At 60.4% G+C, this 21,424-nt stretch overlaps 1 protein-coding gene across 1 annotated transcript; it reads left to right on the forward strand.

Moving 5' to 3' along the window:
- Positions 1-355: 355 nt before the first annotated feature.
- On the forward strand, positions 356-13,413 carry FAM53A (family with sequence similarity 53 member A). The gene is given in 12 exon segments (XM_088836138.1): positions 356-955; positions 1,772-2,242; positions 3,605-3,930; positions 5,341-5,518; positions 5,661-5,907; positions 6,435-6,588; positions 6,771-6,839; positions 7,018-7,414; positions 7,416-7,513; positions 7,516-7,601; positions 10,429-10,572; positions 10,574-13,413. Coding segments are annotated over 11 exon segments (2,256 nt in total). The 5' UTR covers positions 356-955; positions 1,772-1,934; the 3' UTR covers positions 10,823-13,413.
- Positions 13,414-21,424: the final 8,011 nt, after the last annotated feature.

Consider the following 21,424-nt stretch of genomic DNA (forward strand, 5'->3'; position numbering starts at 1 on the left):
CTGTGAGCTACTGGGAGGGTTTGACAGGAGGCTCTGAGAGAGCCTGGGGCAGTCAGCTCGGCAGGCAGGTGTGGTGTTGTGGCCATCGGGGGCTGGTGAGCTTGCAGCAGGACTGGCCTGTCCCATGTCGAGCCTGGTGAAGCCCCTCTCCCGCGAGGGGCTCTGGGTGGGGCCCAGGGGGCCTTGTGGGGTGTGGCAGGGCAAGTGTTCTGTGGCTGCTCCTGCCCGTAGGCCGGGGGCTGGGGTGCGGGCGCGGTGTGGCCGGCTCTGGTCCAGCTCTTGGGTCTGAAATGCACTGAAGTGGGGCCACTCCTGCTGCAGAGCTGCCCCTGGGGGACCCGCTGGCCCTGTTCCACCTGTTGGAGTCTCAGGGGCCCCGACTGTGTTGCAAGAGGTGGTCACACCGTGGGGGGACCTGGAGGTGCCATCAGGGCTGAGTGTGCCAGGGGCTTAGGACCCCATGGAGGGGCTTCAGACCGAAGTGCGCTGACGCGGATGCTGCACACAGCAAGCGCCTCTCCTGGCCTGCAACCAGCCCTGGGGCGGCCGGTGCCTGTGGCGGGCGAGCTCAGGTCGTGCACATGCTCCTGCTGGCGGGAGGGCCCTGCACCCTGGAGGCCCCTGTCCCTTCTCCACCAGAGGCTGCACCTGTTTGTGCCGGAACACCTCCCTCTTCCCGCCCGCGGCGACACTGGCCTTGGGGTGCTGTTTCCGAGGCCTTCGGTGGGCCTGTTGAGACCCACTGAGCATGTGCTCACATGTGTTTTAGGATCAGAGAGCGTTCGGCATCTGTGAGTCTTCATGCGGCTTCTGCCTGGATCTGACCATGGAGTTGATGATGGTGACTGCCCCTCGCGATCTGCGCAAGGCCCCAGGGGTGCTTCCCATGGCGAGGGGGCTGTGCACCAGGCTTTGGGGCAGTGAAACTGCCCAGATGGTGACTGGCCGGTTGGAGGTGGGTCCTGGGCGGCCTCGGGGAAGGGGGTCCCCAGGCCCGGTGGCGGGTGGGAGCCGGACTCTGCAGACTCCCGAGCCCCGTCCCTGCTCGCGGGTTCAGCCTCTGAGAGCGCTTGCTTCCGTCAGGGCTTCCTGATCGCGCGCTGTAGCTGCAGGGCCTTCTTCCTCTGGCATCCTCTGTTTCCTCCCATCGCCGGGGCTTTCCTGTCTCTCAGCCTCTGTCTATGGCTTCCTGGGCTGGCGGCCCTGGCAGTGCCCACAGGCGGCAGTGGCCACAGGAGGGGTCTGGGGTGGGTGGCAGGCAGGGTGACCAGCCGCGTGGGCTCAGGGCCCTTCCCTTCTGGGCCCCGCTGCCGGCTCCTTGTCTCTGCGGCCCCCAAGATGCATCCCCCTACTCCGCCCGGGAGAGACCCCAGCTTCGGTTGGGGGCGGGGCTCTCACGGGCTGGGTGCAGTGTGGGAGGGGTGTTTAGCTGCTGCGGTCAGCGTTCAACGGCCGGGTCGTCCCCGGGGTCTCCTGCCGCTGGCCGAGGCCTCGGTTTCCCGGCAGCTCCTCGGTCCAGAGTGTGGCCGGCTGTGCTCCTCCGTCCGGGGCCTGTCGGGAGCGGGGTCGGGGGCTGCCCTCGCTGGTTCCCACCCTGTCCACCTGCCGTCCTGTGATCAGATCAGATCAGCTTTTATTAGGTTTTCCGCGAGAAAGCTCGTGCGGTTGTTTACACGCGGGAGGGTCTTAGGGGGCGAGTTTGTTCACCGCGTGGAGCTGGTGGGATGCTCGCGGTCCCGTGTGTGTGACAGTTTCTCTTCGCCAACAACAGGCATGGAGTCCAGAGAATCCTTGGAAACGGATTGCTCATCGTTAAAACCAAAACACACGCGTGCGGGTTAGCTCAGTGCCCACAGCGGCCTGGGCCTCCCGAAACCTGATGTTCCAGAAGCCCGGGGCCTGTTGAAGCCAACAGAGGGCCCGGGTCCCAGACCATGGTCACCCTCATCACCCAGAAGCTGCAGAGCCAGTGCCTGGATGACCTCACCCACAAGAGCTATGATACTGGCCTGGTTAGCAGCCCACCCTGGGTCAGGGAATGCTGCCCGGGCTGCATCTCAACTGGGGAGGGGACGGGAGTGGGTGGGCAGCTCCCCAGGGAGGCCCTGGTGTCCTCAGAGCTCAAAGAGCCCCCCAAGGTAGTGATGGGGCTCTGGCATCATTTAACCGCTGTGAGTGAGAGCCCAGCTCCCCGTGGGCACGTGCGGTCCTGGGTGCCCAGCCTGGGTGTCTGCCCCTGTCGGTAGCCGCACCCAGCGATGCCGCCCTGACCTCCAGGCTGGCCCCTCCCGAGAGCCCATCTTGACTGCTGTCTCCCTGGGCTGGCTTTGCCGGAGGCGGAGCCATGTTCTAGGTCGAGTTCCCTCAACCGTCAGGTCACACCCGCCTGCTTAGGCTGCAGGTCCAGAGGGAGGTGACGGAGTGTGGGCACTGCCCGGTGCTGGGGTCCGAGCCTGCTGGTCTCCCGGGCGGGCGCTCAGAGCCGGCATGCCCTTGGTGGCCCTGGGTGGCTTGTTGGCAGTCCGGCAGGGAAGGAGGCGGGCAGGAGGGTTCACCTGGAGAGACGTGACCAGAAAGTCCTGCCAGGTTTCTTCCCACTCTGACACAGGGGCCACTTGGCCCTCTGCACTGGTGGGCGCGTTGCCAAGAGCCCTGAGAGGGTTAGGGTCCCGCAGGGGGTGTGCAGACAGGGCTCAGAGCCTGGGGACCGGAGCCCAGTGAGGGGCCAGGAGGCTGGTGAGGGGCCAGGAGCCCTGAGGGGCCAGGAGCCCAGTGAGGAGACGGGAGCCCGTTGAGGGGAGAGGAGCCCGGTGAGGGGCCAGGAGCCCGTGGGGACAGGAGCCCAGTGAAGGGCCAGGAGCCCGGGGAGGGGAGAGGAGCCCGGTGAGGGGAAAGGAGCTCAATCGGGGGCCAGGAGCCCATGAGGACAGGAGCCCCTGGGGACAGGTGCTTGGCGTCCCTTCTCAGTGAGGATCGGCGCTGGAGCCAAAGCTGCGGCCCGTCTGGGAAGCAGGGCCCCTGTTTACAGGCCTTGTTGGGGCCTGGGCAAGGAGCCCGTGAGGGGTGAGGGGTGCGGGGTGCATGTCAGGGAGGGTCAGCGTGTGCTGGCCTGCATGGGTGTGGCCTCAGTATGCCGTGTCCCCTGGCCTGTCCACTTCTGCAGCTACAGACTTAGGTGGGTAGAGAGCTCAGCTTTTAAAAGCCTTAAGTTTAAAAAGTACTTTTTTGTTGAGGTGTAAGTTGCATGGGCTTCCCTGGTGGCCCAGATGGTGAAGAGTCTGCCTGCAGTGCAGGCAGACCCAGGTTTGATCACTGATTCAGGGAAGATCCCCTGGTGAAGGGCATGGCTCCCCACTCCAGTGTTCTTGCCTGGAGATTTCCATGGACAGAGGAGCCTGGCGGGCTATCGTCCATGGGATCGCAAAGAGCTGGACATGACTGAGTGACAAACGCTTTAATTTTTCAAGTTGCAGGCAGTGAAATCTACAGATGAGGTTTGTTGCTGAGTGGGTGAGTTTCCCAGTCACATTCACAATGATTTTGTCCCCATCACCCCATTGTCTCTGTTGCCGGCAGAGGTCCCCATGTGGTTTTCCGGTCCCAGAAGGCAGCAGTGTGCTGACTCGCAGGGTGCGGGTGCCCGGGAGTCTGGGGTGCACTCAGCACCGGTGTCCCTGGGACTCTGTGTGGACGGAGCACTGGCGGGTGTCCCTGTGGCCTGCTGGACGGTCCTCGCCTCCCTGGAGCCCAGCCCTTGGGCCGTGTCCACAGCCAACCATCAGGAGCGATGCCGCTGTCCGCATTTGCGTGCGGGCCTTTGTGTGCTGAGCGGGTGGCCTGCCCAGCCGTCTGTCGGCTCTGGCCCCGCCGTGCCCTCTCCCCGGCTGGCTGGGTGGTGTCATGGCACCGACCTCGTGTCTCTGATGACCAGTGAGGCCACGGCCGTTTCCTGTGCTCTTGTTGTTCAGTCGCTCAGTCGTGTCCGACTCTTTGCAACCCCATGGACTGCAGCTTGCCAGGCTTCCCTGTCATCACCATTCGCCTGGACTCACGTCCACTGAGTCGATGATGCCATCTGACCGTCTCATTCTCTATTTTTCCCTTCTCCCCCTGCCCTCAATCCTGTACTCATCAGAGTTTTTTATGTGCTTTTTGGTGTTCTTTTGCTCATTTTTTTGGGGGGGCAGTTGTGTGTATTTTTCTTATTGGTTTGGAGCAAGTCTTTGTATATTCTGGCTACAAATCTTTTCTCGCCTGCGTATTATGCAAATATTTTCTCCTATCTGGTCGGGCTTGCTTGTCGCTCTATAAAACGGCAGTGCTAGGTCTTACCTGGGACACGCAGGATCTCTGGCTGTGGCATGCAGGCCTCCTGCGGTGTCCCTGGGCTCTGGCGTGTAGGCGCAGTTGTACCACGTGGGGTTAGCTCCTCATGGCATGAGGGATCTTAGCTCCCCAACCAGGGATTGAACCCAGGTCCCCTGAACTGGGGCTTCTCCGGTGGCTCAGTGGTAGAGAATCCTCCTACAAGTCAGGAGCCTCAGGAGACATGGGTTCGATCTCTGGGTGGGGAAGATCCCCTGGAGGAGGGCATGGCAACCCACTCCAGTATTCTTGCCTAGAGAGTCCCATGGACAGAGGAACCTGGTGGGCTGCAGTCCACAGAATCACAGTCAGATGTGACTTAGCATGCACACACTCTCCCCTGCTTTGGAAGGCGGATTCTTAACCACCGGACCACCAGAGAATCCCCACCTTGTCACTTTCTTAATGGTGTCTTTTGATGAAGAGAAATTCAAAATTTCAATGCAGACAAATGTATCAGTGTAAATTAGTTTCCTTTTTTTAAATTCTGTTTAAGAAGTCTTTGCTAACTGAGTCTGGGAGACACTCTCTGAAGCACTGCTGCCTTACTGCAGCCTGAAGCCAGCGCTGTCTGAACTGTTCCGTGTGGGGCGAGGCAGGTGTGTAGGGGTGCGGCCGGCTGCCACCGCTGCTCAAAACCACCGTTCCTGCCCCGTCAGTGGTCTCCTGGGGTTCCTGTGGGACCCCAGCAGCAGGCCTATTCTGCGTGTCCCACGGTCACTCCTGTCCTGGGCAGGAGATGAGGCCTGCAGAGAGGAGCCGACCTCCCTGGGGACGGGCTGGGGGAGCTGGACTCAAGGCCCGGCTTACCCAGCCCCTGGCTGTGCTCCTGGCCACTCCCTGCACGAGTCATCACCGGGTTCCGCGATGGCAGAGGAGGACTGAGAAGAAGCCTCTGTGACTGTGGAGGGGCGCTGGGACCCCTGAGGCACCAGCCCGGAGCCTTAGCCAACCCCACCCTCCTCACTGTCGCAGCAAATGGCCCCGCCCCCAGGGCACATCACGCAGCTGGCCCTGTGCTGGGCGGGCGGGCACACAGCCTGGCAGCCCACCCCTCTCGGCAGAGGCCTGGCCCAGCCTGCGTGGCTCCCTGCGTGGCTGTCTCCGACTGGAGCTACTGGGCACTTGCTCGCTGGCTGAACGGGCGGCCTGCGTTTGCACAGCCTGACTGTCGATGCGCCTCTTCCTTCTGGGGGATGAACCCAGCTTTTAACTTACTCCCTTCGTGAGAACAGCAGAGAAGTTCTTCGTTTTGTCGTGAGTTTGTTGTCCTGTGAAACGGTCCCCCCGAGAAGCTGGAGCCCCATGACCAAGCGCTGTGTGCTGTGGAGACTGCAGGTGTGGGAGGCAGGGAAAGCTGAGCGCCACGTGTGCACAAGGTCTGGGGGGAGAAGACAGACTCGGGCCTTGAGAGGACGCGGCTCCAAGTGGGCCCTCAACCTCCTGGGGCTACACCGTGGCCGAGCAGAGTTCCACGGGCTCGGGCTGGGCCCCATTGGCCGCCGCATCCCGCAGCTGCCTGTCTCGCTGGACAGAGGGCCTGTGTGGATGTGGTCGAGGCGGGACCAGCTTTCTGAGGAGCCGCCCTGCTGAGGACAGCCGTGGCAGGACACAGCGGGTACATGTTTCATGTCCTTTGCTCGCCTGAAGGCCTGTTAGATGTTTAAGGCTTAAGAAAAAAAAAAATGTATTTTGAGGTCCAGGCCTGCTACAGTTCACAGGGTCGCAGAGAGTTTACACAACTTAGCAACTGAATAACAACTTCTCCTTTTAATCACCAGGAAGGCCAGTGCTGGGGAAAAACATTTCAAAACAGGCCTGTTTCTGAACTATTCCTGAATCTGCATGTGTAAACCCACAGTATTGAAACGTCTTTCTCTTCACTGTTAGTATCCTGCCCAGAAACTGAGCGAAAGTGGCCACTTGTTCCCTTTTGAGACTAACAGTGAGTGTTTGAAAGCCCCAGCGCGTTTTCCCGGGCTGCTGCCGGGTGGGACCCTGAGCAGGGCGGGAAGGACAGGGTTGCTGGCCTGGAGGCGAGGTCGCACTCTGCTGGCCTTCCTCCCCAGGGCAGCGGCGTGGGTGGGGCCCAGGGCTGCCGCCCACCTTCTGGAAGCCGCCTGCAGGGCGGAGCTGAAAGGCCTGCCCTGAGGGGTCCTGTGGCCACGGGTGATAGGACAGGTGGTCAGGCGGTGTGCGCAGCCTTGGCTCCAGCGCTGCTGGGTGCGGTGCGTGTCGGGGTCCAGCGTGCCTGCTGGGCCTGGGCTGCCAGCCTGCCCTGCAGTGCACGCCCACACATGTGTGCCTTGGCCACTGGAGTGTGGGTGCTCTGGCCCGAGTGTGGGTGCCCCCATGGACCCAGCCCTGCCGTCCTCTCTGGCTGACCGGGTGTGCTCATGCCCCAGGGTCTCCCAGAGCGTCCTGCTCTCCTACCCGGGCCCCTTGGGCTCCAGGCCAAGGCCTCCTAGCTGGTGGTGAGACAGTGGAGGCTCTGGTGTCAGGGTCGCTGTGCCCCTAGGCGTCCCCTACAGCGTGCCCTGGTTGTGGGGCGATGTTCCCCGTGGGCAGGGCCCCTCAGCACCCACTGCCTGGAGGCCAGGGGTGCGGGCACAGGGATGGGCACCCCTCACCCCTGTCTCCGTGTTTCTGCAGAAGAAGAGCACTCCCTGGAGGTCGTCGGTGGAGGACGGCTCGTTGGAAGCCAGGTGGCCGTGGGCCCCACCAGCCCCTCCCCACCCGGCCCCCGCAGCCACAGCGTGGATGCGTTCAGCGCCCAGGACCTCAGGGGCAGCGCTGGGCCGCCCTCGGTACCGCCCAGCAAGCGGCACGGCGGCTCCCTGTTGGAGCCGGAGGAGCTGGCGCGCGGCGGGTCCCCGAGGCGCCCCGGCGGCCCCAGGATCTGGACTCCGGCCACCAAGAGGTGCTGCCACAGCAGCGGGAGCGCCTGGTTGCCGGGCCGCGCCCTCCCGGCCACCAGCGCCGCTTCGCCCCCTGCGCCCTGGTCGGCCTCGGCCAGCAGCAGCCTCCTGGCCCCGGGCCTGGGCGGGCCACCCGAGGGCACCCGCATGCCCTCCCCGCGGCGCGCCCGTGCCCACGCCTGAGCTGGGCCACTGCCAGGACCTGCTCCGGGGCCCCTCGCAGCCGTGCGTGGGGGCGGGAAGGGCCGCCAGAAGCGCAGGCGCGCGGAGGATGCCCGCTGGCCGCGCCCGGCCCTGGGCTTCCTGACGATGGCCCGGGTGAGGCTCCGTCCCGCGTCCGGTGCTGGTGCACCCCCTGCTCGTCCTGTTCCCCGAGCTCCTCTGTCACTCGAGGACAGACCCCCGTGTTTGTCGGTTGTGCCTGGTCCTTGGGGGTCAGCTGGGCCCGGGGCTCCCGTGTCTGTTGGGGGGTGATTCGGGGGCTCTGGCCTGCCTCCTGGGGCCCCGCCCTCGGATGGGGGTCAGCTGGGCCCGGGGCTCCCGTGTCTGTTGGGGGGTGATTCGGGGGCTCTGGCCTGCCTCCTGGGCCCCGCCCTCAGAGGGTGGACCCCTGCCCCCTCGTCTGTCCGCTCGCTGGTGGAGAGCCTTGTCTGTCCGCTGGTCTGTGGCCGTGGGGTGTCCCGTTGTCCTGCATCCCGTGTTTCCGGCAGATGGGTCGTCTCATTTGTCTTCACAGCGGCCTCAGATGCAGGCGCTGTCCCCAGGTGTCTGGTGACGCTGGGACCCTGAGGCTGACCTGTGGCCTCGCGTGTGGGTGTGGCCTTTCCACTGTGAGCTTTCAGTGGGGAGGCTGGGCCCCGGCGGGTGTGACCCTCAGGTGGCCCCTCTTGGTGCCTGAGTCCTGCCTTTGGTGGACCGCGACCCCCCAGCCCTGTGGCAGGGGACGAGGGCCTTGGCTGGGGCAGGTTGGCGGAGGTGCGTGTCTGCAAGCCTTCCTGCGGCCAGAGCCCCGACGCCAGGCTCCAGTTGCTCCGGGCAGTCAGGGGCCCCTCCCTCGGCTGTCTGTGGCTGTGGCCGGTGGACAGGGTCAGCTCTGTGAGAGCGGACTCTGGGCTGTGTTTCCGTGAGGGAGTTTGAGCGTTAGTCTGGACAAGGCCCGACACTGTGGCTACGGGCGCGGCTCGCGAGACGGTGTCTGTTCAGGGCTGCGCGTGGCCGGACAGGTCAGGTGTCCTCCCTGCTCTCCGCTCAGTCTCGGGGCCCCTTGGCTCCAGCAGCTGAGCTTGGGTGCAGCTCCTGTCCGGCCTTAAGTCGGCCGATGCGGGCAGGCATGTCCACACCGGCTGTTCTGCACACAAGATGAGAGGCCCTATAAGATCGAGGGCCCCTCATTCAGACTCAGAGTCCTCACCTTTGGTTTTTTGAAAGTGTTTTTTGTTCACCTGGTTGGATGTAGGTCACCATCAAACCGGAGCAGGACCGTCCAGTTTCGAGAGTCGTGCATATCGGTTCAGGTCCCCTGACCAGCTCGCACTGCCCTCTGTAGTATTGTGACGCACCTTTTTGGGCCATGAAGTCAGTGGTTTCTAGCTGCGTGTGGCCTGAGCCACGAGCGTCCAGAGCTGCCCCTGTCGCACTTGAGCTGCAGCTGTGGCCACGGCCAGGCTGCGTCCCGGCCGCAGAGAGGCCTCTGGGCCGCGGCCCTCCTGCCTCCCGGCAGGCCTCCACCATTGGGCAGGAGGCCCAACCGCTGCTGTGACTTCATGGGTGGAGGAGCAGGGACGGACGCGTCTGTTCTGCCGCCAAGTGTGCGGGGCTGGCCCGCCCTGCAGTGGGGGAGTGGGTAGGACCTTCACGGGGAAGCCCACCTGGATCTGAACGCAGAGGAAGCTCTTTCACGAACCCTCATCTCATGACCAGAACGTGTGGCCAGTTGTCAGGTCTCTGGAAACTTGATTCTTGGGTTTCACTTTTCAGTGGCTCACTTGTTGCAGAAGAGCAGTGAGTGCCGAAACCAGGCCGTTTGCTGGAGCGAGCGGCTCGGAAGTGCCGGCTCCAAAGGAACCGCAGGGGGCCCAGGGGCGCGTTCTGGGACTCGCGTGTCAGGACCCAGGCTGCGGGGGGCCCAGGGGCACCGTATCCTGTAATCGCTGCCCACACACGCATGGCCACCTTGTGCTCTGCCAGTGGCCTGAGAAACCCTGAAACGTGCAGTGACTGGTGTGGGGCAGCGTGGGCGGCCTGGAGGTTGCCCTGGACACTCCGTGGGCAGCACGTGGCCCTGCCAGATTCAGGGTGAGGGCGGGGTGGCATCAGGGGAACAGGGTGCTGGCCATGCGAGGGGCTGCTGCTGTGTGCACTGCCACTACTCCACCCAGATCAGGACCCCAGGGTGGCCTGGGGTGGCCACCAGGCCTCGGGGCTGCCTGTGGGATCACCAAGGAGAGGGGCCTCCGAGCAGGTGGGCGTGCGTCTGCCACTGGGGCCGGTGCTTGGTCTGGGGGCACAGACTGGGAATGTGATTGGTGGGGGCAGGGCCGTGGCAGGGAGGAGCTGGCCACGGGGGGCAGGAGCCCTGTAGAGCCCGTCTCAGCTGGGCGGGGAGATGCCCGCTGGGCAGAGTGGGTAGTGGCTCAAGGGAGGCTCCGGTGTGGGGTGTGTGTCTCTCTCTGGAGTTGAAAGGTGAGGACAGCTGCAGTGTGTTTGTGTTGAAAGTGGAACCACTGGAGGAGGGAGGGCTGGGGAGGGGGCTGGGGAGGGGCCGTGGGGGGCTCACCTGCCTGGAGCTAAGGGACCCTGATGGGCGCCTCCTGAGGCTGCAGAGGCTGGAGGTGTGTGGTCTGCTGAGCAGGGCAGTTGGACGTGGACCCTGGACCTTCGGCCCGCCTTCCCCTGAGGATTTCCTGGGACTGTGGACACAGCTTTGGCCTCGGGGCCCGGACCCCCCTCCCCATGCGCTGGGTCTCAGTGGGACCACTGCCCGAGGCAGGGCTCTCAGAAGGTGCCCCCAGGCAGGGAGGGTGTGTGGCGTTGCCAGAGGACCGGGGAGGTAAACATGGACTCCGGGACCCTCCGGGGCCAGTGGGACACCGCCTTGCCTGTGACCTCCTGGAAGTGCCTGAAGCCTGTGTCTTCTCTGTTGCAGACTCTGAAAACGTCAAAAAGACTCCGCCCTCTCAATTACGAAGACGAGGACGAGGAGGATGCCTGAGTGAGGACAGCCTCGTCCTCCCCGTGTGACCCCCGTGGCCCTGCCACGCGAGGCCCAGGCCTCTGCCCTACCAGCCCTGGCCTGGGGTTGCTGGGTGTGGGCCACTGGCGAGGGCGAGGGCAGGAGCGGCGGGAACCCTGGTGACTGGGACAGTGCTGGCAAGGAGGGCGTCCCACCCCTGGGCCCCAGGGAGCTGGACCTGGAGCAGGTGGAGAGCAGCTGGCCGGCAGGCGGGCCGGGGGGCGGGGGCCATGGGTGGGGCTGGGGCAGAGGCGGGGCCGGGGGCAGGCGCCTCACCTCTTCCCCACAAAGGCCTGGGCTGTTCTGAATGTGAAGTGTCCCTCAGATTCAGTCTTTCCTAAAGCAGTATTTTAGATTTTTACACTTTCTCAGTTCTGAGAAAGCATCTCTGTTTTGAAAGGAACTTTTGGATGGCGTTGTGTTAACAGGCTCTGTGTGCAGACTGGCGTGGTCGTGTGTCCCGCACACAGTTCAGCTTTTCAGGACCCCATGGGACGGTCCCCACAAGCCAGATGCCCTGTCTGGAGCAGGGCCGCGTCTCGGGCCTCCGGCCGGGGGCTCAAGGCCAAGGCTTTGGGCTGGTGAGGACGGTCCGGCCTCTCGTGCCCCTCCCCGGGCAGGTGCAGGGTGAGGTGGGGGCCGCACGGGTCTCCGTTTTCTCGTCCTGACTCAAGAAAACCCTGAGATTTCCACCAAAGATGTTGATATGAGGAACTCTGGACAAGAAACGGAGTTTGAGACATCTAAAGAAAACATTTACGACCTTTGCAGAAACGTCCTTGATTTTCTTTCCTGAGAAATTGTTGTGGGGCCCTGTGGAGAGCGAAAGCACCTTCTGAACTAGCTTGGATGTAGGCGGAAGGCAGGCAAAGTGGGGAGGTGGGTTCGTCCTGCTGGACCCCCACCCTCAGGCCTCTGCCTGCAAGTGCTGCCTCGGTGCTGGGCCCCCTCCTGGGGACGTTGGGCCGCCTGCCAGGCGCTGGCCCGTCTCCTGGTGGAACCCCAGCAGCCGGAAGGGTTTCTTCCTGTTGGCGTCAAAGAGGTCTGTCTTCTGCTACAGCCTTGGCTACAGTCCGCCTGTCCCGTCGGAGGCTCCCCTGCACTGGTGGCCCCTCTGAGGTGTTGCCTGGACAGAGGGGTTTTGGAAGCTGCTCAGGCTTAGCTGAAAGAGGAAAGGTCAAAAATAAGGGGCAGCGGGGGCTGCGGAGCTCGGTCCGGGGGAACGGAGGCCTCGAGGACATCGCAGGGCGGCGGGCCGGCCCGAGGGCCCTCAGTGTGCCTCCTGCTTGGGGGCTGGCTTTGGAGGCGTGGTCTCCTCCTGCCAGAAGCCTAAGATCACCTGAGCTCTCGGCCAGTCGAGGTTCAGCGGGCGTTTGCCGAGCCCTGAGGTCAGGGGATAAAAGGATAAAACCGAAGAAAGAGGAAACAGGTAATAAAATAGGGGCAGAAAGGGAGGACTTGGACAAGGCTGCCGTGAGGGGACTGGGGGTCTTGCCTCTGCTGGACTCAGAGGATGGGCCGGGCAGGATGACCAGGGAGGGACCGTGGGGGGCGAGAGGAGGGACGCAGCCCCTGAGGGCGGCAGAGATGCTGACGCTGGTGAGGGGCCGCGGTGGGCAGGGGAGGGGGCAGGGTGCAGACCCGGGCGCTGGAGTCAGAGCCTGGGGGGCCCTGCAACCACTGACTGTCCTGCGGGGGCCACATCCACCCAGGACGGCTTTGGGCATACCCCTCGGAAGATAGACGAGGTTCCGGGTGGAGACACGCCCCTGAGAATCGAGCCAGGCCTGGGGATCCTGGTGTGGACAGCGTGGGGGGACCGTGGGGGTGGGGGTAGAGCTCAGTGGTGGCTGGGGTCAAGGGTCAGGGTGGACAAGGTTGAGGGCAAGCAGGGTCCAGCTCCTATAGCCTCCACACCAGCCCTCCAGATCTCAGTGGGGAGAGGGCCCTGGTCCCCTCACTCGGGCCAGCAGCCTGGAGGCCCCAAGCCCCTCCCCGTGTCTCCCCAGGGCCTCTGACCTTGGCCCCCCACACTCAACAGGGTCCCTCCCAAGGGTTTCTGCTCCGGGGTCCGGTGGAAGGGGAAATGAACCCCGCCCCCGCAATCATGCACCTCTTTCTTCTTTTCTGCAGGTTTTTTAACTAATTTAAAACCGATTTAAGTCGATTTTGGTAATTTACATTGTCTCAGAACGCTGTCAGTCTCGTCAAGGGTGCCCTGCTCTGTGACCTGTCACATTTAATCCCGGCTCTCTGACCCCCTCTGGGCCTGCTGGGCCTCTTGTGTTCTCTCGCCCTGTTGATTAGCCCGTCAGACGTTTGTTTATTTTATTTATTTATTTTGAGGCACCAGCTCGTGGATTTACTGAGGAGTTCCCCCATTTTTCTTGTTTCCAATTCATTAATCCGCCTTTATCTGTACCCCCCTCCTGCCTCCCTGGATTTACTTTATTGTTCTGTTTTCCCTCCTTGTGTCCAATGTTTAGTTCATTTATTTTCAGTCTCTCTTGCTCAGTAATAAAAATATTTAAGGCTGTGAATTCTCTGCCAACTCCTCCTGGAGCCGGCTCCGTGGACGTGCGGTCTCCCTCTCTCTGTACAGCTGTAAAATCGCCTGTCACAGTAACTTTTATTTGCTCTCTGACCCAGGAGTTATTTAGGAGAGTAGCTTTGAATTTCCAAATCGTCTGGCTTCTTTTAAAGATCCTTTTAGCAATTTTTAGGGTCACTGCATTAGCTTAAATAATGAGGCCTATAAATGTTTTATTGCCTGGAATATCGCAAGATATACATGCATGTGAGTTCATGCATGGGGATGCATGTACCTGTGTGCACACACATGTATGCCGGCACCCATGTCTATGTGCATACGTGTACACCCCCCTCACATGCACGCACTTTGAGGACCTGTGGGCCCATGTGTGTGCACACATGCCTCTGTGTGCCTGCCTGTGTGTGGCCACATACCTGTGCGATATGTGATCACATGTACACACATGTACCCATGTACACACATGTGCATATGTCTGTCGGCCTGTGTGCACACGTGTACACACACCCCCACATGTGAGCATCTGTGGACCCGTGTGTGTGCAGGATGTGTTTGCCCGTGTGTGGCCACATACATGTGTGTATGTATGTGCATGTACCTGTGTACACACGTGTGCACGCGTGTCTGTGTGCCTGTGTGCACATGTGTACACCCCCACGTGTGAGCATCTGTGGACCCGTGTGCAGCACGTGTTTGCCCATGCATGGCCGCATACATATGTCATATGTGTGCATGCATGTACACACACATACCCGTGTACACACATACCCGTGTACACACATGGGTGCGTGTGTGCCTGTGTGCACGCGTGTACACCCCCACATGTGAGCATCTGTGAGCCCGTGTGTGTGTGCAGCACGTGTCTGCCCACGTGTGGTGTGTGTGCGTGCACAGGTGTGTATCTGTCCCTGTGGGGCTGTGCCCAGGTGCGCACACACATGCACACATGTGGGGAATGTTCTGTGGTTTCCAGCCAGGCGAGGGCTGCCCAGGCAGGGCCTCCGGGAGGAGACTCAGAGCTCGTCTCCTTCAGTTTCGTCGCCTGCTCCTGGGTCTCTGGCCGAGGTCTGGGCACTGGCGCTGGGCTCCCCAGGTGCTCACAGTGACGCCCCCGATCTCACGCCCCTCGGTGGGTCTCAGTGGCTGGGATTGCTCGTTAACAAGCCACAAAGACACCTTAAGCCCCACTGCTGGGCAGCCTGGGAGAGGCTTGTGGGGGACCCCTGTGCTGGCGCAGAGGGTGGCCCTCATCCTGGGCCTGGCCTGGGTGTGTGCCAGGTCTTCCCCTCAACCCTGAAACAAGGAGCGGAGCTTGGAGTGGACCCGGGGGATTCAGACAGAGCAAGTCCCGTTTTACTCCTAGTCTGCTAATTGTAGAAAATCACGTGAATGCTGAGCTTTCGTTTGTCTATCGAGATGATCATGTGATGTTTCTCCTTTAATCCGGGGGGCACTGGGGGGCTTGGACAACAGACACCTGTTCCCCCCAGTCCTGAGGCTGCAAGTCACAGGTCAGGGTGTGGGCGGGGCGGGTCCCTCCTGAGGCCTCTCCCTGGCCGTGTAGACGGCCGTCTCCTCCCTGTGTCCTCACAGGCTCTCCGTTTGTCTGTGTCCTGATCTCGTGTTCCTATAAGGACACAGGCAGAATTGGATCAGAGCCCACCCTGGGGACCTCATTTTACGTTGGTCACTTCTTTAAAGACCGTGTCTTGGAATTCCCTGATGGCCAGTGGATAAGAATCCAGTGCAGGGGACATGGTTTCAATCTCTGGTCTGGGGAAATTCCACTTGTCGGGGAGAAACTGAAGTCCATGCTGAGCCTGTGCCCCGGGAGAGGCCCGCGGACTGCAGCGGAGAGTCGTTCCTGCTCAGCGCAGCCAGAGAAAGCCTGGCGAAACCAGAAATGATGGATAAATACATTAATTATGTTACAGAAAACAACCCTGGCTCCAGGGTTTTGGTCGTGGCAAAGTGCGTGCAGCATTTACCGTGTTAACCAGTTGAAACGTGCTGGCGTATAGCTGACTTGCCGTGCCGTGTTAGTTTCAGGTGTAAGCAAAGTGAATCTGCTCTGTGCATGTTCCCTATTTTAGGCTCTTCCCGTGAAGGCCATCTCAGGGTATGAGGTGTAATTCCCTGTGCTGTGCTGGAGGTCTTTACTGTCTGCTTTATGTATAGTAGAGATATGCTGTGTGGCGTGCTTAGTTGCTCGGTTGTGTCCGACTCTTTGCAACCACATGGACTATACAGTTCATGGGATTCTCCAGGCCACGCCCTCCTCCAGGGGATCTTCCCGACCCAGGGATGGAACCCAGGTCTCCCGCATTCAGACGGGTTCTTCACCTCCAGGGAAGCCCATGTAGTAGATGGTGTCTGTCACTCGCAATCTGCCGATTTATCCTGTGCGCCTTCCCTCCTGGTAACCACAAGCTTGTTTTGTACGTATTTAAATCTATTTCCGTTTTTTAAATTATTATTTTAAATATTTTATGTGCTTGTTTGGCTGCACTGGGTCTTCGTTGCGGCATGTGTGTCTAGTTCGCTGACCAGGGATTGAACCCGGGACCCTGAGTGCGGAGTCCTAGCCACTGGACCACCAGGGACGCCTCTGCTTCTCTGTTGCACACTTCAGGCAGTAAGTTCGTTCACGTTGCTGGGCAGCCACCACCACCATCCACCCGGAGCATCTCCATCTTCCCCAGCTGAACTCTGCACCCGCTCAGCTCTCCATGCCCCTCCCCTAGCCTCACACCCCCCTACTTTGTCTCTGCGGATTTGACTATTCTAGGGCCCTCAGGTAAAAGGAACCACACGGTATTTGGGGTTTTTTTGGTGACTGACTTACATCCCTGAACTCAGTACAACGTCCTCAAGTTTCGTCCTTGTGGCAGGTGTCCGTGTCCCCTTCCTGCCTGAGGCTGCAGCACGCCCCGCTCTGTGGACGGACGCCGTGGTGGCCTCCACCTTGTGCCTGCAGAGAGCGTGCCGCCCTGGACACGGGGCACCGATACCCTTCTGAGACCCTGCTGCAATCCTCTGGGGTGCGTGTCCAGAAAGGGACTGACTGGACCCTGTGGTGATGCTCTGCCTAGTGTTTCGAGGTGCCTCCATGCTGTTTTCCAGCCACCGCACCATTTACATTCCTGCCAGCCATGCGCAGGGCTCTGGTTTCCCCACGCCCTAGCCGGGACTCCTGCTTTGCTGTTGTTGTGAGTAGTTAGCCTTCCCCATGGGGGAGGGGGCTGGTGCCTGTGGAGATTGTGTGTTTTCTATTTTGTTGCTGATATTTAACTTTCCTGCATGATAGTAGGAAATGTATTAGAAGTTTATGGCCTGACTTAGGGCCAATTTGTATAGATATTCTGCCTGTGCTTGAAAAGAATATATATTCTGAAGATGTAGCATTCTGTATATGTCTGTAAGATCTAGATTTGTTGTAAAAGTCTTTATCCCTATTGAAACTTTTTGTCTATCTGATGAATCAAGTCTTGATAGCGTGTTAGATTCTATGATGGTGGAAATGTCTTTCTCCTTGTAGCTCGGGAGGTGCATTCACGTTAGAATTATATATTTCCAATTGCTCTTTTCTAAAGTTAACTTTATGTTTGTATTTACTTTTGGCTGTGCTGGGGTCTCTGCTGCTGCTCGGGCTGCTTACCCTCTAGATGTGGGGTGTGGGCTTCTCACTGACGCTGCAGTGGCTTCTCCTGTCGTGGAGTACGGGCTCGAGGGGGCTCAGGCGTCAGGAGCTGCAGCCGCGGGCTCTGGAGTACACGCTAACCTGTTGTGGTGCACGTGTTTAGTTGCTCTGAGGCACATGGGATCTTACTGGATCAGGGATGGAACCCGTGTCTTCTGCATTGGCAGGAGGATTCTTTACCACTGAGCCACTAGGGAAGCCTCAAAATGAATCTTTTAGAGTTACAAATTGACCCTCTTTGTCTCTACTGATAATTTTGACTAAATTTAATTTCGTGTAATAGTAAAATAGCTATAATATCTCTTCTGAGTCCCACATTCAGCACTTTGGATGGCCTTCATTCCTTCCAGTAGATCTGAGTCTTCACTGGGTATCATTTGTCTTCAGCCTGAAGACCTCCCTTTGGCATGTCTTGTAATTGTGGGTGTGATGGCTTATTTTTCATTTATCTGAAAATATCTTCATTTTGCCTTAATTTTTGAAGGATAGCTTTGTTATACATGGAATTCTGGTTTGTTGCCTTCCTTTCTTATTTCATAAACTTAAAATAAAAAAAAATATTTAGTTGTGCTGGGGCTCAGTGGCAGCACATGGGTTCTTTGTTCTTCACTGCAGCATGCAGGAACCTTAGTTGTGGCATGTGGGACCTAGTTTCCCAACCGGGGATTGAACCTGGGCCACTGGACAACCAGGGAATTCCCTCCTTCCTTCTTCAAACAAGCAGTTCCATTGTCTTCTGGCTTGCATAGTTTTTGGTGAGAGGTCAGAAGTGATTTTATTGTTGTCACGCTGTAAGCAGCGTGTCTCTCCTTTTAAAAGCTTTTGAGAACTTCTCTTTAGTTCTGGCTTTCAGCCGTTGGCTCTGTCTGGGAGCGGTTTTTCTTTGTATTTATCTTCGTGGTCGCTGCTGTTTCTACTGGCTTCTGAGCTCAGCGGGTTGTGAGACTTTTCTCTGTAGTTTTCTCTCTCCTGTCCTCGGGGCCTCCAGCTCCTTGGCTGTTGGATGCTTGATAGACTGGGTGGCTGACCAAGCCCTCTGAGCCCCCATCCCTGCGGGCAGACCCCCTGGGCCAGCCTGGCACCCACCCCGGGAGTCGTCGAGGACAGGCTCATCCCTCTGCAGACTTCAGTTCTTCCGGCGTCCCCCGCTTGAATGGTGACGAGTTGTCTTGTCGTCAGGAGCTGAGGGCTTCACCATCCTTGGCCTTCTGACCAGAAGGGGATGTCAGCAGGGGTATATTTTTACATCCTTTTGTGTTAAATCTTATGGTAACCATTTTGGGTAGGTCTTTGGTGAACAGACCAGAGTGGTTTTCTTAGTCCCGCCCCCAGCTCGACCTGGAGAAATGTGTTTTTGTTTTTTCACTCCCTGTCGACCTTCCGTCACCGGGTCCTGTGGCCTCTGTCTCCCTCTCCTAGTTGTGGAGAGGACTCCTGTTTCTGTTCTGCAAGTGGGCACCCCACTGCCATGACAAGCATCCTTGTCTTGCAAAGTTTGAAGGTCACTCAGGTCTTTGCCTCCCCCCGCAACACCAGGACCTTTGTCAGTTTAGTTCTGGCACTGCCCTCTTGGTTTTCTGTCTTCTTCTTGGGCACAGACAGGCTCGTTTTACCCACAGGATGTTGACAGTCCTGTCATGTGCTGTCAGGGTCCCCACATACGACCCCCCCGGATGGCTCCTCCTCGCCCCCCAAGGAAGCTGACAAGCAGCAGGCTTCCCTTGGCTGCCCAGCTCTCTGCAGCACCCCCGCTCCCTCTGAACCCAGGAGGTGGGCGCCGTGAGGCATCTCAGAGGCCGCCCTCTGCCCAGTGAACGCCTCTTCAGCTCGGGCACCGTTCTCTGGCTCCTCGTGTGCCCCGTGCTGGGGTCCCTCCCCAGGGAGCTCCCCGTTCAGCTGAGAACTTGCTTCGGGAACAAGAAGCCGTGGTGACAGATGACAAATGAGGCCCACAGCACTGTGCCGACTGCAGCAGGGAGGGTGTTGGTGGTGCCCGGGCTGAAGGCAGGCCCTGCCAGTCCCAGGCGAGACCCAAGGCACATGCACCCCTGGGAGGCGGGGTGATGGAGACCCTTGCTGAGGCAGCGCCGGGTGGGGGGTCACATCACAGCCCCTGCGCAGCCAGGACCTCTCTGGGGAGAGGCTGCGGGGAGCCTGGGCGGGCACATGGGTGGGCACAGGTGGGCAGGTACAGGTGAGGGGCCAAGGCCGGGTGGACGTGACAGCCACAGGACAGAAGTCTTACTGCTCTGATATTATTATCCTAAAAGTCTTACACAATTTATTGGAGACGTCTTTTTACTCTTAGCTTATGGAATTTATTGATTTGGGTGTTAATCGCAGACATTACTATACATTCAAGCTACCTAAGTCTTTTTAAAACTTGTTTTTGAGATGAAATGCATGTTACGTGAAATTAACCATTTCAAATCGACGGTCAGTACACTGATGGGGTTGTGTGGCTACCGCCTCCAACCGGCTCCCAGGCATTCTGCCCTGTGGCTCTAGAGAATCCCCCGTCCTTGGCCATCACCACTCCAGCCTGTTCTGGTTCTGTGGTTTGCCCCTTCTGGACTTTTCAGGGAAGTGGAATCTTAGAGCAGGGCCTTGCCAGGGAGAGAAAGAGACCCCCTGGAGGTGGGGGGACGGGTTCTGGGCCGGGTGTCCCCACGTGGACAAAAATCATTCTCCTGATAGCGTGGACAGGGGCCGGGGCCCAGGGAAGCAGCTACATGTGCCCCTTGGCCCCCAGCTGCCCTCTGGCTGGACCTGCGGGGTGCACCGTCCAGGATGCCGGTTGGTTCCTGGAGGCCCCTGGTCACTCACCCTGCGGCTGGGTTTTCCTGCGGCGGCCTATGGCTCCACCTGCGCTGCCCGTGACAGCCACTGGGTGGCAGCAAAGATCGCCCCGGCAGTGGCCGAGCCCTTGGCCCGCCTGGTGGCAGGCCTGCAGGGGTCTGGAGCCCGAGGGTGGGTGGGTGTGGGCAGACCTTGGGGCCCAAGTGTGGCAGCGATGGTGTCCCCCATCAGGCCCACCCACTTCAGTGCCCTCAGGGTTTCAGGGCCTCTTTCTCCTTCCTAAAGAAGGCTGGGTCTAGGGCATCAGTGCCACTTCCTAGAGTGTTGGGCACCCTGGGGGTGTAGACAGGATGGGATGCCCAACCCCAAGGAGACCCAGCTGTCTAGGGGCTTGTCAGAGGAGCAGGAGCCCCGGGTGGGATGGGGCAGGCTGAGTCTTGGGTGTGGCCAGATGGGCTGTGGGTGTGGCCAGATGAGCTGTGGGTGTGGCCAGATGAGCTGTGAGTGTGGCCAGATGGGCTGTGGGTGTGGCCCCATGATTGTGGGTGTGACCAGGTGGGCTGTGGGTGTGGCTGGCTGGGTTGCGGGTGTGGCCCCCGTGGCTGTGGGTGTGTCCTCTGGGCTTACTGAATCCAGCCCTGGTCACTGGACAGAGCACTTCACAGATGGGACTCCGAGTCCAGAGTAAGGGGCTTGCCTAAGGCCACGGGACTCACGCAGCCCTAACATTCAGGGATCACTGCATGCTGAGTGGGCTCCCAGAAGGGCCGGGGAAATTGAGGTTCAAGACCCAGGCTACCACCAAACTGCTGCTTGAACTTGGGAGAAGTTGCTCTGCCAAGTGGAGATTCTGGGAACAGCTGCTCTCTGGGCCAGCGCTGGGGGTGAGGGCCTGGGGCCGCTTCGTCTGGCTTCCCCTCCATGCCCCCTCCGCCTGGCCCCCCTCCCCCACGTCCCCTCCACCTGGCCCCCCTCCCCAACGCCAGCCTAGGGGGCTCCTCCCAGCCCCTGGCTCAGCCTGGACACTGGCCCTGTCTGGTCAGTGAGTTCGGCACATGTGGTAGGAAGATACGTAGGAGGGGACCCAGGCCCGATGGGGAGAGGGGAGGCGGGGTGGGCCCTACAGGGTCCTCAGTCTGGGCCCCTGGAGCCTCGATTCTTTGGTTACTGGAGAAGGGACGCTGGCATGTGTGCGTCCTGGGATTTCCCTGCAACCCGCTGTCGCCGATGGCGGGAGCTGGCCAAGGGCAGGCCATCAGCTAAGCAGCTGCTGCGGCCTTGGCAGGGCCTGGGCTCGAAGGTGGAAGCAGTGGCCCCTCTGCTTACTGGGCCAGGAGGGCCCTATGTCCTCAGGACTTGGCCGGTGGGGGCCTGGATGGCTGGGAACAGAGGGCGGGCTGGGTGGCTTCCTAGACAGGGGCTGGCAGGAGGCCTGGTGAGGCAAGAGGCAGCAGTCAGACAGCGGGACCCTCAGGGGCTTGGGCCCTAACAGTCCATGAGCAGACACGGGCCCCACCCTCCCTGCCCGTGGGGGATGCGAGGCCTCTCTCCCGCATAGGGCCCGGGAGAGGCAGCGGGCCCTTCCCTTTGAGGTGGGCCGGGTGCAGGAGACTGTCTGGGCCTCCCGGAACCGCTGTGGTGCCCCAGTGCTGCCCCCAAACCCCACCGGAGCCAGAAGCCCAGCCCAGCCTCCCCGGTCCCTGATGCCCGGCCCTCCTCACGTCTCACCCTGACATGCCCACCCCCTCCTGAGAGGTCACTAGAACGTGGCACCAGCCCCCTTGCTGCTCCCGCCGCCAGTCTCCTGTGGGCTGAGAGTCCGGTCCCGCGGGCACCAGGTCCTGCAAGACTGATGGGTG

This window comes from Moschus berezovskii, chromosome 5, assembly GCF_049115385.1.
Source record: "Moschus berezovskii isolate FMDL1 chromosome 5, NW_MosBer_1.0, whole genome shotgun sequence".
Classification (NCBI taxonomy): Eukaryota; Metazoa; Chordata; class Mammalia; order Artiodactyla; family Moschidae; genus Moschus; species Moschus berezovskii.